This window comes from Schistocerca cancellata, chromosome 5 (assembly GCF_023864275.1).
Source record: "Schistocerca cancellata isolate TAMUIC-IGC-003103 chromosome 5, iqSchCanc2.1, whole genome shotgun sequence".
Lineage (NCBI taxonomy): Eukaryota > Metazoa > Arthropoda > Insecta > Orthoptera > Acrididae > Schistocerca > Schistocerca cancellata.
In genome coordinates, this window is record NC_064630.1 from 485,446,294 (window position 1) to 485,461,796 (window position 15,503).

Consider the following 15,503-nt stretch of genomic DNA (forward strand, 5'->3'; position numbering starts at 1 on the left):
CTTGAATTTTGTGTGTATGTTTGTGTGTCTATCTACCTGCCAGCGCTATATACCTAAAAACAAAGATGATGTGACTTACCAAATGAAAGTGCTGGCAGGTCGACAGACACACAAACATACACACAAAATTCAAGCTTTCGCAACAAACTGTTGCCTCATCAGGAAAGAGGGAAGGAGAGGGAAAGACGAAAGGATGTGGGTTTTAAGGGAGAGGGTAAGGAGTCATTCCAGTCCCGGGAGCAGAAAGACTTACCTTAGGGGGAAAAAAGGACGGGTATACACTCGCATACACACACATATCCATCCACACATATACAGACACAAGCAGACATAAGACCAATATGTCTGCTTGTGTCTGTATATGTGTGGATGGATATGTGTGTGTGTGCGAGTGTATACCCGTCCTTTTTTCCCCCTAAGGTAAGTCTTTCCGCTCCTGGGACTGGGACTTGGTTATCAATGAATTTCAGACTCTTCTTTTTGTGTAATTGAATGAATTTTTACTTTAATCCACACCATGTTTGGCTTATTTATAATTTAAAGTCTCTCCAGTGGGAAGTTATACAGCTGCTACTTGGTTAATGTGTTTACGTGTTGCAATTAGCCACACCATACTGACTATGCTATGCTTCATACCAAGAGACACATAGAAATTACAGTTCTGTTCTCAAAATAATGGATTTGAAAATAAACCATTATGCAGTAATTACAAATTGTTGCTTTGTTTTTCATTTACTGACAGTGTCCTCCTCTGTCAAAAATTTACAGATGAATATTTTCATAATATGTACAACATGCATGTCCTTTCTTACTGAAAATTATAAGGCTACCATTATTAATTTCACAGTATGTTGCTGAAGAAATGGTATACAATCTGTTATATTTGTCATTGGAAGGGCATTATTTTTTAATTTAAATTGATGTCTTGTTTTTCAGACATTTTTATTCAAAACTCACACAAAAAAAATTCTTAAATAGTTTAAAGTGAAACAAACTGTTATTCAGTTTGGTCCCTTGATTTATTAAGAACCATGAGGTATATTAAACATCACAAAGGTTTAAATATGCCATCTTTTACATCTTTTATGTGAAAAAGAATGTTTGTTTCATAATAAGGAACAGCAAAATAAAATTAGCAAAGAAATCTTGTCACAAGATAGCAGCTGACTGAAACAACATGCAAATGTTGGAAGATACACCAGATTTCAGAACACTTCATTCCGTCATTACTATTAGAAAGAAAAAATATTGGGACAAAACCATTCTTAAGTATTAGGCAAGATAGGCACCAAAATCCTTAGGACAATGAAGACCAGACACTTGAGTTTTCTGTTCTTCAGATATGGAATTTGACAGAGGATTACTACAAAGTCATTTTAATTTCAGAGTTTCAGTTTACTGCAATCTCATTAATAGACATTTTATTTTTTATTTACATTTATTTTAATTTTTGGTTGTTCTTTACTTAATACAAAAACATTTAAAAATTACCCTAGAACAAAATTTCTTCAAAACTGAGTATCCAAAGAACACATAAATAATGTTTTGCACATCAAAAAACTATTTGTTGTCTAAGAGCTGACCACATTACTTGCTAGCACTTTTCTTCTTATTAGCAGAAAAGACCATAGTTACACGCATAAAAATGAAGTGGTACCTTGAACTTTACAGAGGATAAATGTGCTGAGATTTATAACTTTAATTTAAAAAAAGTCATTTATTAATTAAAAAACACAGAAAACTGTCAATAGGAGAAAAGTTCTTCAGTATGGAACAAGCTGAGGAACATATAAGCAATATTTGGCAAATCAAGAAAGTCATTTGGTTTTTATGAGCTGTCCACATTATTGGCAGAGCACTTTTCCACACGTACATGTCACACCTGTGTACCCTGCACTGCACAACTTGTTCTCCTTGTAGTTTCAGGGAAGAACTTCCAGTTAGGACGTTCCAATCTCTGTGCATCACTATGAGCTCGATCTGAAAACAAGAAAAGATATAGCACTCATTTTTTCTGCTTTTGTGGCATTGATCTACTATTTAATAAAATAAATAGTATTGTTGTTGAATTTTGTCACATTCAACCACAGCCTAACGTCCTTGTAGTGAAAATCAATAACAATGCGAATGTTAGTCATTAAAGGCAGAAGTTTGTTTGATAAAAAATATATTGTTTGTATTTAAAAATGCTAAAAATTAAGAGAGAAACATAGTAACGTAAAATAAAATTTATATGCATCAAGCTATTGTGGGAACTCTGCCACAGTGATAAATTTTATGGTTGAAGACAACTGTATTACAATGGAAATAAGGTAATGGTTGTAATCTTCAAGTATTTGTCACATAGAAAGCATTTATCATTTTCTTCAAACTTAATACATTGATTGTGCAGAATTGTACTGATCACAGTTTGCAACTACATTGGATGTACATTTACCTCTAAATTTCATCAGCTGTGGAGATTCCAAAATGTCAGAGTTACATTCTGTGGCAGTCCTTGTACGGTGAGGTAACTGAGTGTGCCTGAATGATGCTATTGATGTTAGTACTGAACGGGCACTGGAAACAGTCTGTGTTGGATTTCTTTCAGGGAGACGGAGTCTATCATGTGGTTCAGAACCTGTAAAATAGATAATGTATTATTAAATTTAATAGATATTGAAAATTTCCAAAGTAATTACTACTACAGAGGAAAATTCTGTAGTGCTTGTTTTAGCCATGTTAATTTTGTGTAAATTAAATTAGTCATGAGCTAAAAGTGACATAACCCTCTCTTTCCATTGAGAAGCATCATAAGTAAGGTATATCAGGTAAACAAAACAATGTCTGTAAGTGATGAGAACTTGTTGTGATGTAGTTTATAGCAATATCAATAAAGAAACTAAATCAGATATTCATATCTGAAAGTTAGAGAGATAGGACAATCCAAGAGCACAGAAGAGAAGACTGGAAAAGAAGAAGTCACTCAGAACACTGACAAGCAATCTAGACCTGATTCAAAGGCAGCAAACCCTTATCTTTTGTCTTCTTGTAAAGAGAAATATACACTGGTGTCCAAAATTAAAGCAACAAATGGAAATTTTGCAAGGTTGCATTTATTTTTCCACAAGACAGTATGAATAGGTGATAGTAAAGTAGAAACAATGTAAAGAATACAGAATGCAAACAAGTGCAACCTGTGTAATGTGTTCATTTTTTCCAACTTAATGGATTTGGTCACACATTCTGACAACTGGTTAATGTGCTCAGTATGGGATGTGACCACCTCTGGCAGCAGTACGGGCCTGACAACAATGGGGCATGTTGTAAATGATATCATCAGTCTTATGATGAAGCAATAATGCCCTTTCTTCCCGCAGAGCTGCTAGCTTCTTGGAGAGTGATTGGTGGATGCTGAGGTGATGCAAGATGTCTCCCTAGTGCATCCCAGACATGCTCTATGGGATTCAAATCGGGAGAGTGAACAGACCACGTCATGCTTGCAGTATCTTCTCTTTTCAAGAAAAGATCAACCACATGTGCTCTATGATGTCGAACGTAAATCGTAAGTCTAGGCCCACGGCACCTTGCAACAATGACAAATGAGGTCCCATGATCTCTTCACAATACCAGACAGCAGTTAAACCTTGCCAATTCACCTGTACAATTTTATGAAGAGGGACATGAGTGGTACACATAATCCCTGTCCACACTATTAGGGATCCTCCTTGATATCAGTCTCTTTCCACAACATTTGGGTCCCAAAATCATGTTCCCCATTCCCTCGAATGCGAATCCGTTGAGAACCACTCTCCAGACTAAATCAGGATTCATCAGTGAAAACAAGACTGACCTGCTGTTTGACCATCGCAGGTGGCATGTTGATGTGTCCATAGACAGTCCATTCAGTGTAGATATGTCAGGGTTAGACACACAGCAGGGCACTGCTGAAGCCTTCTGCACACCATTTGCCTCCATACAACACATCCAGTGGATGCTGCTAGCTCAAATGCTAGTAGCTATGCAATGCAAGGTGGTAGTGTCATGCCCTTAAACCAAATAATGGTCCTCTATTCTGAAATCAAACAAAGGGAAATCCAGAATGGAATGTAACAATATCAGAGAAGGAAAGTTGCAACTCACCATATAGAGGAGATGCTGAGACGCGATAGGCACAACAAAAAGATTCACACAATTATAGGTTTTGGCCATTAAGACCTTTGTCTGCAATAGACATACATACACATACACACACACACACACACTCACACAAACGCAACTTGCACACACATATGCAGTCTCAGACACCTGAAACCAGTAGTCTGAGACTGCAGACGTGTGTGCAAGTTGCATTTGTGTGAGTGTGTGTGTGCTTGTGTGTATGTGTGTCTATTGCTGACAAAGGCCTTAATGGCTGAAAGCCATAATTGTGTGAATCTTTTTGTTGTGCCTATCGCGACTCAGCATCTCCGCTATATGGTGAGTGGCAACTTTCCTTCTGTAATATTGTTACATGCCTCTCTTCTGAAGTCACATTTCAGCCCTACCCTGGTCTTCAGGATACAATTTCGGTCTGTGTAAACGATTGCCACATCTGAGAAGCAACAGAACAATTCACATTAAGCCATCAGGCCAAATCAGTTTGCGACTGTACGGCTTCTTTTCTTTCTATGGCCCTCCACTGTAGAGAGTCTGGTAGGTATCTTCTCTGTGCCATACTGCACCACATATGACTGTGTACACAGTGATTGTGGATGTCAGACTACCCGGCAAACACTCCTCATTTTGTAGATGCCCTGATGCCATTGTCAGCATGGTTGTCCACTGACTGGAATGCCATCTTCTGTGCAGAACATGATTGTACAGACAACTGGTTGACAGTTTGTATGATTATATTGTGAATTAGACACAAAATAGGGAAATAGCCAAATATTTGGACACCAATATAGTAAAAATCTTGAGCAGCTACCTTATTTTACATTTCTCATCGTGCTCCTGTATCATACAGGATTGTTTAAGATTTTTCTTTAAGAACTACCATCGCCTACATTGCATGTGACAGAATAATTATAAATGAAAAAGGCCTTCTGTAGCTTCTGCAGGCACATGCTGTATTTATTTTCTCCTTTATCTCTACAGTTTTATATCAGATGAGTTTACCATTTTTTACTCGATGCCAATGTCAAGGCCCTTCCACTTCTGGCCATATTAACAGATTTTAACACTTTTCACATACTTTGAAATGTATTGTATGCAATAAAATATATTTACCTGAAGACATGAAGAACACATCACTGTTGAGACGATAGCTTGTAGGTCTGCCCCTGAAGGTCGAAGCAACTGATGGAGGATTTTCCGATTGTATGTCACAGCTATTGATGTCAATATCTGTTAACACTGGAAAAAAAAATCTGGTTTTATTTGTGTGCAAGTAGCGTTACACATGTAATAAATTCTTGTTCCTGCATCTCAGACCTATATTTCATATGAATGTTTAAAACTGATGACTGTTTCAAATGACATGAAAGGGTACAGACAACTCATTGGAAAATTTAATGGTAGAGGATAATGCTCAAATCACTTACATGAAAGTCTATTTTCCCTGTCAAAGTGCTTACGTAGGAACCATCTTTCATCATCGTCTGTGTCTGCACACTCTGTTCTTCGGCGTTCTTCAGTTCGGAGATGCTGGTGACGATGATGTTGTGCCAGATCAGGAACACTGTCTGATAGCTGTTGCTGAAGGTGACCTGCACAAAAATTAATGTTTGAGTTAAAAATGTATACAGTAGTTTATTGTACCTACTTTATCCAGCATGTATTAATACAATTGATCTACAAGAACTGATTCATACTCAATATGAGAATACTTCCCAGAAGAAGATGTGATTTCATATGAGCTGTTTATTTTTTAGATTTCTTTAGTGTAAATCACTTTCAGCCTAGTGGCACTCAATCTGGAGATGGCAGATATAAACTCTACTGCTATAATATTTGCTCATCACCAGTATTTGAGGATCAAATACTCAAGAGACAGTTGGTTACAATTCTCGATCACAGGACTGCCCATCAAACCTCTCCACAAACTCTTGTGGAGGGAGAGCATGTGCTGTTGACAGCAATCTGTCTGATTAGAGCTGTAAACTTGGGACTAACTGAGAGGAGTAGGGTGTGTATTGATCCTGAGTTTCATCCTCTCCCTTCCTTTACTTCCATGCTAATCCACAACAACACGAACTCAGATCTATACTGTACATGCACTAAACAATCATCCACAGTGTTAAGAAATGCCTGTGAGATATGACCCTACAGAAAAGGATTGAAACCATATCTTAGTGTACATAAACCCTTCAGATGAATGGCTAGGTGGGTCAGCTGAGAAGGTTGTCCAAGTTGATTGTGAATCATTGTGTAGAAACCAGATTTGCCCTACCCCTCCAACTCAGTCCAAGACACAGTGGCTGTACAACTTCTCACTTTTAGGGGTTTAATGATGTAGCATGAATCTGAAGAAGTAACGACAATTATCTGTGCTTACCAGAGTTCCTGGTTAACAACCAGTCTTGCAAAGGTGTTCCACGGTGAGGAGTTGGCGATGGCCAGCCTGGGTTATGAGATCGTCGTAGAGCACGACGCCGCTCCTTGCTTGCCACTGTACATTCCTGAAATTACAGACAAACACCAGTCAGTTGGTTACATTGCAGTACTGTAAATGAATTGCCTGCAATAAATTAAAAACAGTGAGCACTCCTGAATTAAGGCACCTGTCTTCAGTTCTGACAGATTTGTCTGAGTTATCAAGGTTAGTCAGTGCTGTTACCTCACAACATTCTATCATATGATGGGAAGTATGTTTAAATATAAGCTTGTAAGCTTCTAAAATTGTATTTCATCACATCAATAACATTAAAAATTCAACTTATGTGAACACTAATGTCTACTTTCCTGTCAGTATAGAGGTCACTGGGGATACATTACAACCACACTCCAGAGTGAAAATTGCATAGTAAGGTACTGTGTTAAAGATCGTAAAGGATAAGTTCAAGTGCAATCTACTTCTGAATAGCCATTTTTGACCAACCCACTTGATCTTCCAACCTTGGTTATGTATCACACAGATCTGAGTCTGTTACTCCATTTCCAACTGAAGTACAATTGTGCAGGTTCCCCACAACGAATTTCTTTTGTTTATGTTACTATTGGGCGTTAATATGCGGAAATTTTCCAGGAATTCCACTTTGTTTGAATTGACATGAACGTGTTGGGGAGAGATGATTGAACAGTTGATGTGAATGTCAACTGTAATTTGAATGACTATAAAAAATCAAATAAAATCATACTGAGATTGGCATGTATACTATCTGATCAAAAGTATCCAACCACCTCAAGTAATGGGGAATCGACTTCTAGACGCCACAAGAGGCCAGTATAAAAGATATTTTACTTTGGCTGGGGGGGGGGGGGGGGTTACTGTGTCGTCAGCAGTGAAGCAAAGAGCAGAATGGGCTGGTCAGGAGAGATCAATGATTTAGAATGGGAACTGGTCATTGGATGTCACCTGAGCAACAAACTCATAAGAAGGACATTAAATTGGGCCCAAATTTGTAACGTTCAAGTCGATTGCTGGAGATGTGACTGTGGATTGGAAACACAAAGGAACAACCACAGCTAAACCAAGACCACACAGACCACAGAAATGGTGTATATAACTGTTAAATGGAATTGAACGAAATCAATCGAAAAGTTTGACAGAAAATTGTATCATGCTTCAAGTCTAAATATTTGTTAATCTTCGTGCATAGTTCAGTAGTTCTAATTGTCAAAGAGGTTTACTAAATTGTAATTTGCCATGACTAAACTCAGACCAGCAAACCATGAGTTTCTTCGCCCTCGATTTGTATATTATTAGCGTACTTGCTGCCTGGGAGCTGTTTAGGTTGCTGCGGCTCCCGTAGTAGCAGTCGATGCACGCTCCAGTTGTTGTGCAGTTGCGTGCAGCTCCTGCTGTTACGGCCTGATTCCGGCCCTACCCTAAATTGTTCCGCGGAAATTTGTTTCCAGTTAAAGATATTTGACGTTCAAACACACTATTCCTACGAAAAATAATAATTAACCGTAATCCTCTTAAAGTTATTTTCATCTCTTTTCGCTGCAAGTGTCTCCTGCCTGGTGTTTGGTTTCCTGTACAATAATAGGTCTACTAACGTTTGTCGTTACTCTCCAGCTTAATTAGACAGGTAGCACACAGGAAACGTTGTCTTGAAATGCTCGGTCTGTGCTGCAAACATCTCGTATTTATTTGTTTCTGCTACCGACGAGTGATTTTTTTATTTTTATTTTTTTATTTTATTTATTTATTTATTTATATATTTTTTTTCAATCTACCTTATGCTGTAACACTTTGCTTTTCGCTCAGGTCTTTGTCAAATGTGGGTTGGTCTGTGAGCGCGTGTAGATGGCTCAGCGTTATCGTGAAGCTGAAAGACCCGGATTCTATTCCCAGTCTGACACATACGTACTTATTATCCATTCCAGTACAAACGTGTCGGCATATGTGAAATAACCTACCTTTAACCGTTGCAAATTTGGCCCCAACTTAATGTCCTTCTACAGCGAAATACTGATAACGAGGACGTGGATGACAGACGAAATTTGACAGCACCTTTCTTTTTATTCTTGGTAAATGCTCATAGTTCCAATAGCGTGCTCAAAAGCTTCTAGTATGTCTACATGTGTGCGTCCAAAACGTTTGGGGCTCCAGTGATAGCGACTTTTGTTCATACTCTTATTTCCGATCCAAACAAAAGAATCTGAATGAGTCAGCAAAAATTTCTTATAATAACAAGCAGACTTCATTGAAGGTCACAGATAAACGTGATCGAAAACTATTAAATTAGCTCCATAAATATGACTGGAAAGATTTGCGTCCCAGCCAGAGGCTCCATGATAATATACCTACTTTCTACACCAGTGTTCTTAATGACACTTGCGTCAAATATGTATATATAGACGCCGAAAGCTCTTATAGACTTTGCTGATAACTAACCTACGTAATCCTGAGAGACATTTTTTGCCTCAGTAAACGTTCTCCTTCATGTGGAGTTTTCCTTTTAAGATTACGGAATAGATCGGGTGGGCTTCCTGTATGCTTCATAAATAAACAAAATGATTTTTGTCACTGATGGAGGCATTATATGATGCAGAGGATCGTTTAAAATGCTGGCAGGAAATACAATTTGAATATAATGCTTTCAATCCGCAGTCAAGCGCGTCATATTTCGTCTGTAAAGAAGACGTTATGTTCCAGGTCTCTATTCTTTCCTGCTCTTCGATGGATGATGTCTGCGTGTGTGATGTATCATAACGCTTTTGACCACGAACTTCAATTTACTTTTAATTAGTAATTTATTCCCTGGGTGTGAAGGTAGCTGAAAATACAGACCTGTTTACGACTGTTTACAGACAGCTGCAAACGACTATTACGCACGTCGCATCGGTAATTTATTGCCATCTTTTTTTCGAGGTGAAAACCGCGGTTTATAAAATTTTAATGCAAAGCACATAAATAGTCACACACGTTAATGCTAGCGTGTTTTCTAAGTAAATGCCGTATCCGACAGGGCCATAAATCTGCGACTTTCGCTAAATAAAGCTATCTGTAGTTTACGCTTTTAGATTCTGCTTTACGACATACACAGAACATGTTCCTTCCACTCGTTTCTGTTCTGTGAAATTTTCTTTGTTATAGGTTTCACATCTAATTTTGCTCTTATGTACACGTTCCTGATTTTATCTGCTCTGCTACACATTTTTACTGGTCTGAGTAGCATCGTTTCTAATGTTTCCGATTGTCTAAGACCCTTAATTCTTGGAGCGCAAGTCTGATCCATACAACGAGGTGGAAACTATCATTAGTTCATAAACTGTCTTCTGCTACTATCGGGGTTCTTGCAGTTGTCATTGCGTTCTTTTGAATGTTACACGGACAACGGTACATCATCGTACCAAACATTTGGCCCAACTAAGTGAAAATTCTGACTGATTAATGAACAGTGATGCTGTGTGCTAAATGCAATTGGGATACATATAGGTCATCGCCCTTGATTACGCAATACAAATTACAGTCATAACGAATCTTGTCCAACCAATCAACTTATACAATGAAAGACTCGTTTTACAGAGCTCATTGGTCTTGTGCGGGATAGATACTTACGTATAGTATCAGCCTCGTCACAGCAGCAAGTTTTTTATGGTTTTTTTATGATTTTTCATTCCACCTCTGAAGGAGATAGTGGGTTGCAGGAGAACAGAGCACTGTCAGCCAGTAGTTGTAATCTACGCTGTTGTGTCACCATTTACCTACGACAGTTGGGTGTTTATTTAATTTTTTTAGAATTTTTAATTGCATGCAGATGAGTAGTTGAGAGGAAGATGTTGCTCATTAAATTTCATTCATTCCAGATCCCTGAATTTGCCTTACAGCTGGGGGAAAAAATTCTAAGTCGAAAAACACTCCAGCTGGGATTGGTTGCATGTTGTTCAGCTTATATATTTTCATATTTTCTCAGTGATATTGATAATGTTATATCGTGATCTTGGAATTCTGTTGATGTAGAAAATTTCCGTTTAATTCTGTAAAAGATGACAAACTTGAAAATCTAGTCGATGTAGATAATATTGCCTTCTTCTACAAGAATTGATTGAAGTAATTTTCGTCAACAACTTGTTCTTTCTACACACTTGACAAAAGTTTAGAATATCGTAGAATTACTGCAATTACTTCTTACAGTACATCCTTTGAGATTTGTACAATACCTTATTGACAAAATAACGTAATTCCTCCTGAAAACAAAATCGATTTTGGTTAGCTATAAAAATCATTACAAAACAAAGCAGACTCTTTCCGAAATGTAAATCTTGAAAACAAAAACAGTGAAAATCCTTATCTCATGGTGGCGATTATCAGTGTTTGGTAGTGAGTATATCCTCCGCGCGCACGGATGAGTTCTTCAACTCCGCGAGCCATGCTCTGGACGAGACCCTCAAGTTTATCTTGGGTCATGAGGTCCACTGCTCTGTGGCAGCTTGAGCGAGGTCCCGAAGATTGTCTGGTGGATTCGGACGCTGCGCAATGGCCACCTTCAACAGGTCCCATGCATGCTCAGTTGCACTTACGTCAGGGGAGTGTGCTGGCCAACGCATTCGGTTGATGTCGCGTCTTTGAAGATACCGAGACACTGCTAGAGTATGGCGCGGTCTTGCACTGTCATCGACTAGCATGAATCACCGACTTCACAATATCTGTAGTAGCGCCTTACAATCGTTTGTAGAGCTTCTTGAATGTATCGGGGACCGGTCAAACTGCCATAAATGGGAATTAGAGGGCTCCGCCGTGCCACCATTATTGCCGCCCAGAACAATTACACTTCCACTTGCAAGCGGATGGATTTCCGGAACGTATCTGCGTTCCTGGTGTCGTATAGCACATTTTGAAACCCTAACACGCCTAGTGTCTGGTCGCAAACCAATCCTGGTCTCTTCAACAAACATGATATAACTCCATTCTGCAATGGTCCAACGTTGATGCGCAAGAGCCCAGGTCCTTCGACTGCGCCGTTTCCGTTGGTTCAGAGCAAAACTTCTCAATGGTCGTCTGGAATGAATAACACTCTGATGCAATCTTCTCTACACTATTTGGTCTGAGGTACGAATCCGTATTGCCCAGGAGAAGTCATATCCAATATTTCTGGCAGCTGATGTTGGATGTTGGGCACCTGCGAGCCGGCAGTTGGAGGAAATGATCCTGCATTGGTGTTGTCATACGAGGACGACCACTGCGAAGTCTGTCGTTTACATTCCCCGTCTCTCTGTACTTTATCCACACCTTAGATACACCACTATGGGTGACATGTAACCGATCGCTGCCATCTTGCTGTGTATGACCTACTGAATGTAAAGCCACTATCATGACTATCAAAGTGTTGCATGCCTCTACGTGGCATGTTACTGCAGTGCGGAACACAACCGAATGAGGTTGTTGTTGATACTGGACTGCTCTTGGTGTGCTGCTGTGGCAGTGGTATGTTTACATGACTGGGAAACGGCCACAAAGCATGCCGGCAGTAAACACCATCCAGTATATGGGCTCTAACTGGATAACGCATGAAGTGCCTTGGTCAATCAGACATCTAGTATCGTTGACTACTTTTTACGATAGTATTCCAAACTTTTGTTTATCAGTGTATATCAGGCTGCTGCATCATCCCAAATCCTTGTCAGAGTTCTTGGTCTGTTCACGGTTCATTGATTTCTTCGTTTTCCAGAGGATTCTGTTGGAGTGAATTCGATACTGCTTCAAGAACAGTGTACGGAGGAAATGAATATTTGAATTTCGGAAAATTAAACGTTGCTGCAAGAGTGATTTTGTAAGTCCATTGTTTTGTAGTCTGTTGGACCCGAATCTGGTGATTTATTCTGTTCTTCTGTATATCATGTTCTTGGTTTCAAGTGTTTTGTGAAGGGAGTTTGTTGGGAACTCATAGTGTAGATCTCTAGCTACTCGAAGCATCGTCCAGTCAGCAGGTAGAATTTGTTTCGTTTGGTTAGATGACACAATCGATGCTTGAGATCCACATTCGAGAATAGGTCGGACAAATATTTTATATGTACGAAGGGCAACTGGTTGCTCCACTCCACTTGTTAGTTATTTCATGAGATGTACTAAATTAAGTAGGCTTTCAGCTTCTTTAATAATTTCAAACATGTTTTTCTGCCAATTTAAGAGTTCATCTAGATATTTGAAGTTTGGCTGCGAAGTAATTTCTTGTCCCAGAAGTTTAATGTTGAGTTTGTGGGGTCCTGTTGTTGGTGATCAGTAAGGTTTCTATGCCTGAATAGTAAAAGTTGACTTTTGATTGGATTAGGTCAGATTCTCCATTTACTGAGCGAAGTTTCGAGTCTGATGATGTAGTTGTTGGCTTTGTTTGTATTAAGGTTTCTGGAGTAGTCGATGAAAGTTTTCTCTTGTGGTTATTGTTTTTGACAAGGGTAATAGCCGTTGTTTTTATGATAGTGGGCAGGTGGTCGCTGGAAACGCTATCCCATATTTCTACTTCTCTGCAGTTACTAGCAATTAGCGGCGTGCAAATAATGCGATCAACTATGGAGGTTCCAGTTGATTGATGAAAGTAGGTGAATTATTTTCTAAGAGGATCAGATTTCAGTTTAGCGTCGCAAATGGAAGATCGCCATTTTTATTGTTGATTTTGTCACCAAGAACAATGGATCTGGCATTAAGGTCCCCTAAGATGACTGCTGGGCCATGTGTAGAGATATAATCATAGAGATTTATTGGTAGTTCCTCAGTGGGAGGCACATATACAGTTGCGAAGAAGATCGGTTTCCTATATTTTCCTACTATTTTTAGGATAATAGCTTGATGGGTGTTCAGTTTTTCTGATAAATTAAGTCATATAGCGGCAAGTTGTTTTATATGAAAGATGGCGACCCCTCCTTGCGAACGTCTTTCTCTGCCTGTTTTGGGTTTGTCTAACCTGTGACTGAGAAGCCTTACATCTTTGCCGAAGCATTTGGTTTCGGCAATTCCAATACTTCTAATGCTTTCTTCTCTTTTGATACAGAAACCATTTTCGTTGACAAAACATATAGCTGCAGTGTCTTTTCTGGACGTGAGTGTGAGAAGACTGTCAGATTTGCAGAGCGTAGCAATAGATTAGGCTTGGAAATATGAGTCAAGTGGGTTGCTGATAAAGATGTGTTTTTTGTTCCGGGCGTGTGTAATTTCCATAGCCCGCCAGAGGAACTTTCTGGAAACCATTTTCATCGTTTCGGTAATAAGGGATCTAGGTACCGGAAGAATGAAGAGTAGTGCAGTGGTGAATGCATGCAGAAAGTTTAAGTTTGTGAACGTTCCTGCACTGAGTAAGTTGGTTCATCAATGCACTTGATCTTCTCCATTCTGTCGGCGGAGATGGGTTGCTTCGGTCTTTCTGAGCAATTTTAATCGGTATCGCTCCATTAAAGTGTTTCCTTTTTTAGAATATAAGAGGGTCACTCCAAAAGAAATGCACACTATTTTTTTTAAAATCCATCTTTTATTCTAAATGTTTGAAAGTTTTACAGTGTGTAGATACATCCTTCAGGAACAATATTTTCATTTCTCCACATAATTTCCATCCCTCTCAACTGCCTTACGCCATCTTGGAACCAGCGCCTGTATACCCGCATGGTAAAATTCTGGACAAGCCTGTTGGAGCCACTGTTTGGCAGTGTGCACAAGGGAGTTATCATCTTCAAACCTAGTTCCACAAAGAGTCTTTCAATTTCCCAAAGAGATAATAGTCACATGGAGCCAGGTCAGGACTGTAAGGCGGGTGTTTCAGTGTTGTCCATCTGAGTTTTGTGATCGCTTCCATGATTTTTTTTGACTGACATGTAGCCGTGCATTGTCGTGCAACAGCAAAACATCCTGCTTTTTCCGATGTGGTCGAACACAACTTAGTCGTGCTTGAAGTTTCTTCAGTGTCGGCACATATGCATCAGAATTTATGGTGGTTCCACTTGGCATGATGTCCACAAGTAAGAGGCCTTCGGAATCGAAAAACACCGTAGCCATAACTTTTCCAGCAGAAGGTGTGGTTTTGAGTTTTTTTTTTTTTTCTTGGGTGAATTTGCATGATGCCTCTCCACTGATTGCCTCTTTGTCTCTGGTGAAAAATGATGGAGCCATGTTTCATTACCTGTCACAATTCTTCCAAGAAATTCATCTCCACCATTCTCGTACTGTTCCAAAAGTTCGCTGCATACCGTTTTTCTTGTTTCTTTGTGAGCCACTGTCAATATCCTGGGAACCCACCTGGCACAAACCTTTTTTAACGCCAACACTTTCAGATTCTGCAAACACTTCCTTCCTCTATCCCAACGTAGCGTGACAGTTCGTTCACTGTGATGCGTCTGTCAGCAGTCACCAGTTCGTTAACTCTCTGCACATTGTCTGGAGTGTGTGCAGTACGAGGCCTGCCGCTGCAAGGACAATCTTCGCTTTCGTCACGTAACGTGCTTGCCCACCAACTAACTGTACTGCGATCGGCAGCAGCAGCTCCATACACCTTTTTCAACCTATTGTGGATGTTTCCCACTGTCTCGTTTTCACAGCACAGGAATTTTATGACAGCACGTTGCTCCTGACGAACGTCAAGTGTAGCAGCCATCTTGAAGACATGCTGTGATGGCGCCACTCACGGGAACAGGTTGAACTAAGTTTGAAAACAAGCGGGCAGGATGTATCTACACACTGTAAAACTTTCACACATGCAGAATGAAAACTGTATTTTTACAAAAATAGTGTGCATTTCTTTTGGAGTGACCCTCGTAGTTTGCAGCTGAAAATCAGTTTAGGTCCGCTACATTTCCATATTTGATTCTCCGCGACAGTTTTCGGAGGTAATCCGCTTCATACTTAAGATATTTTAATCGAGTAGCTCGCAACTGACATCAGGTACTCT

General features: G+C 39.5%; 1 protein-coding gene across 1 annotated transcript in view; it reads right to left on the reverse strand.

Annotated features, from left to right (window-relative positions):
- Window positions 1–984: 984 nt before the first annotated feature.
- The window catches only part of LOC126187613 (uncharacterized), a 200,434-nt gene continuing 185,915 nt past the window's right edge, over window positions 985–15,503 (reverse strand). Inside the window, exons 4-8 of the mRNA XM_049928805.1 lie at window positions 6,518–6,641; window positions 5,565–5,729; window positions 5,251–5,376; window positions 2,438–2,620; window positions 985–1,980 (exon numbers count right to left, since the gene is read on the reverse strand). Of these exons, the coding sequence (XP_049784762.1) occupies window positions 1,877–1,980; window positions 2,438–2,620; window positions 5,251–5,376; window positions 5,565–5,729; window positions 6,518–6,641 (702 nt within the window). The 3' untranslated portion in view covers window positions 985–1,876. The remainder of the gene's footprint in view (window positions 1,981–2,437; window positions 2,621–5,250; window positions 5,377–5,564; window positions 5,730–6,517; window positions 6,642–15,503) is intronic.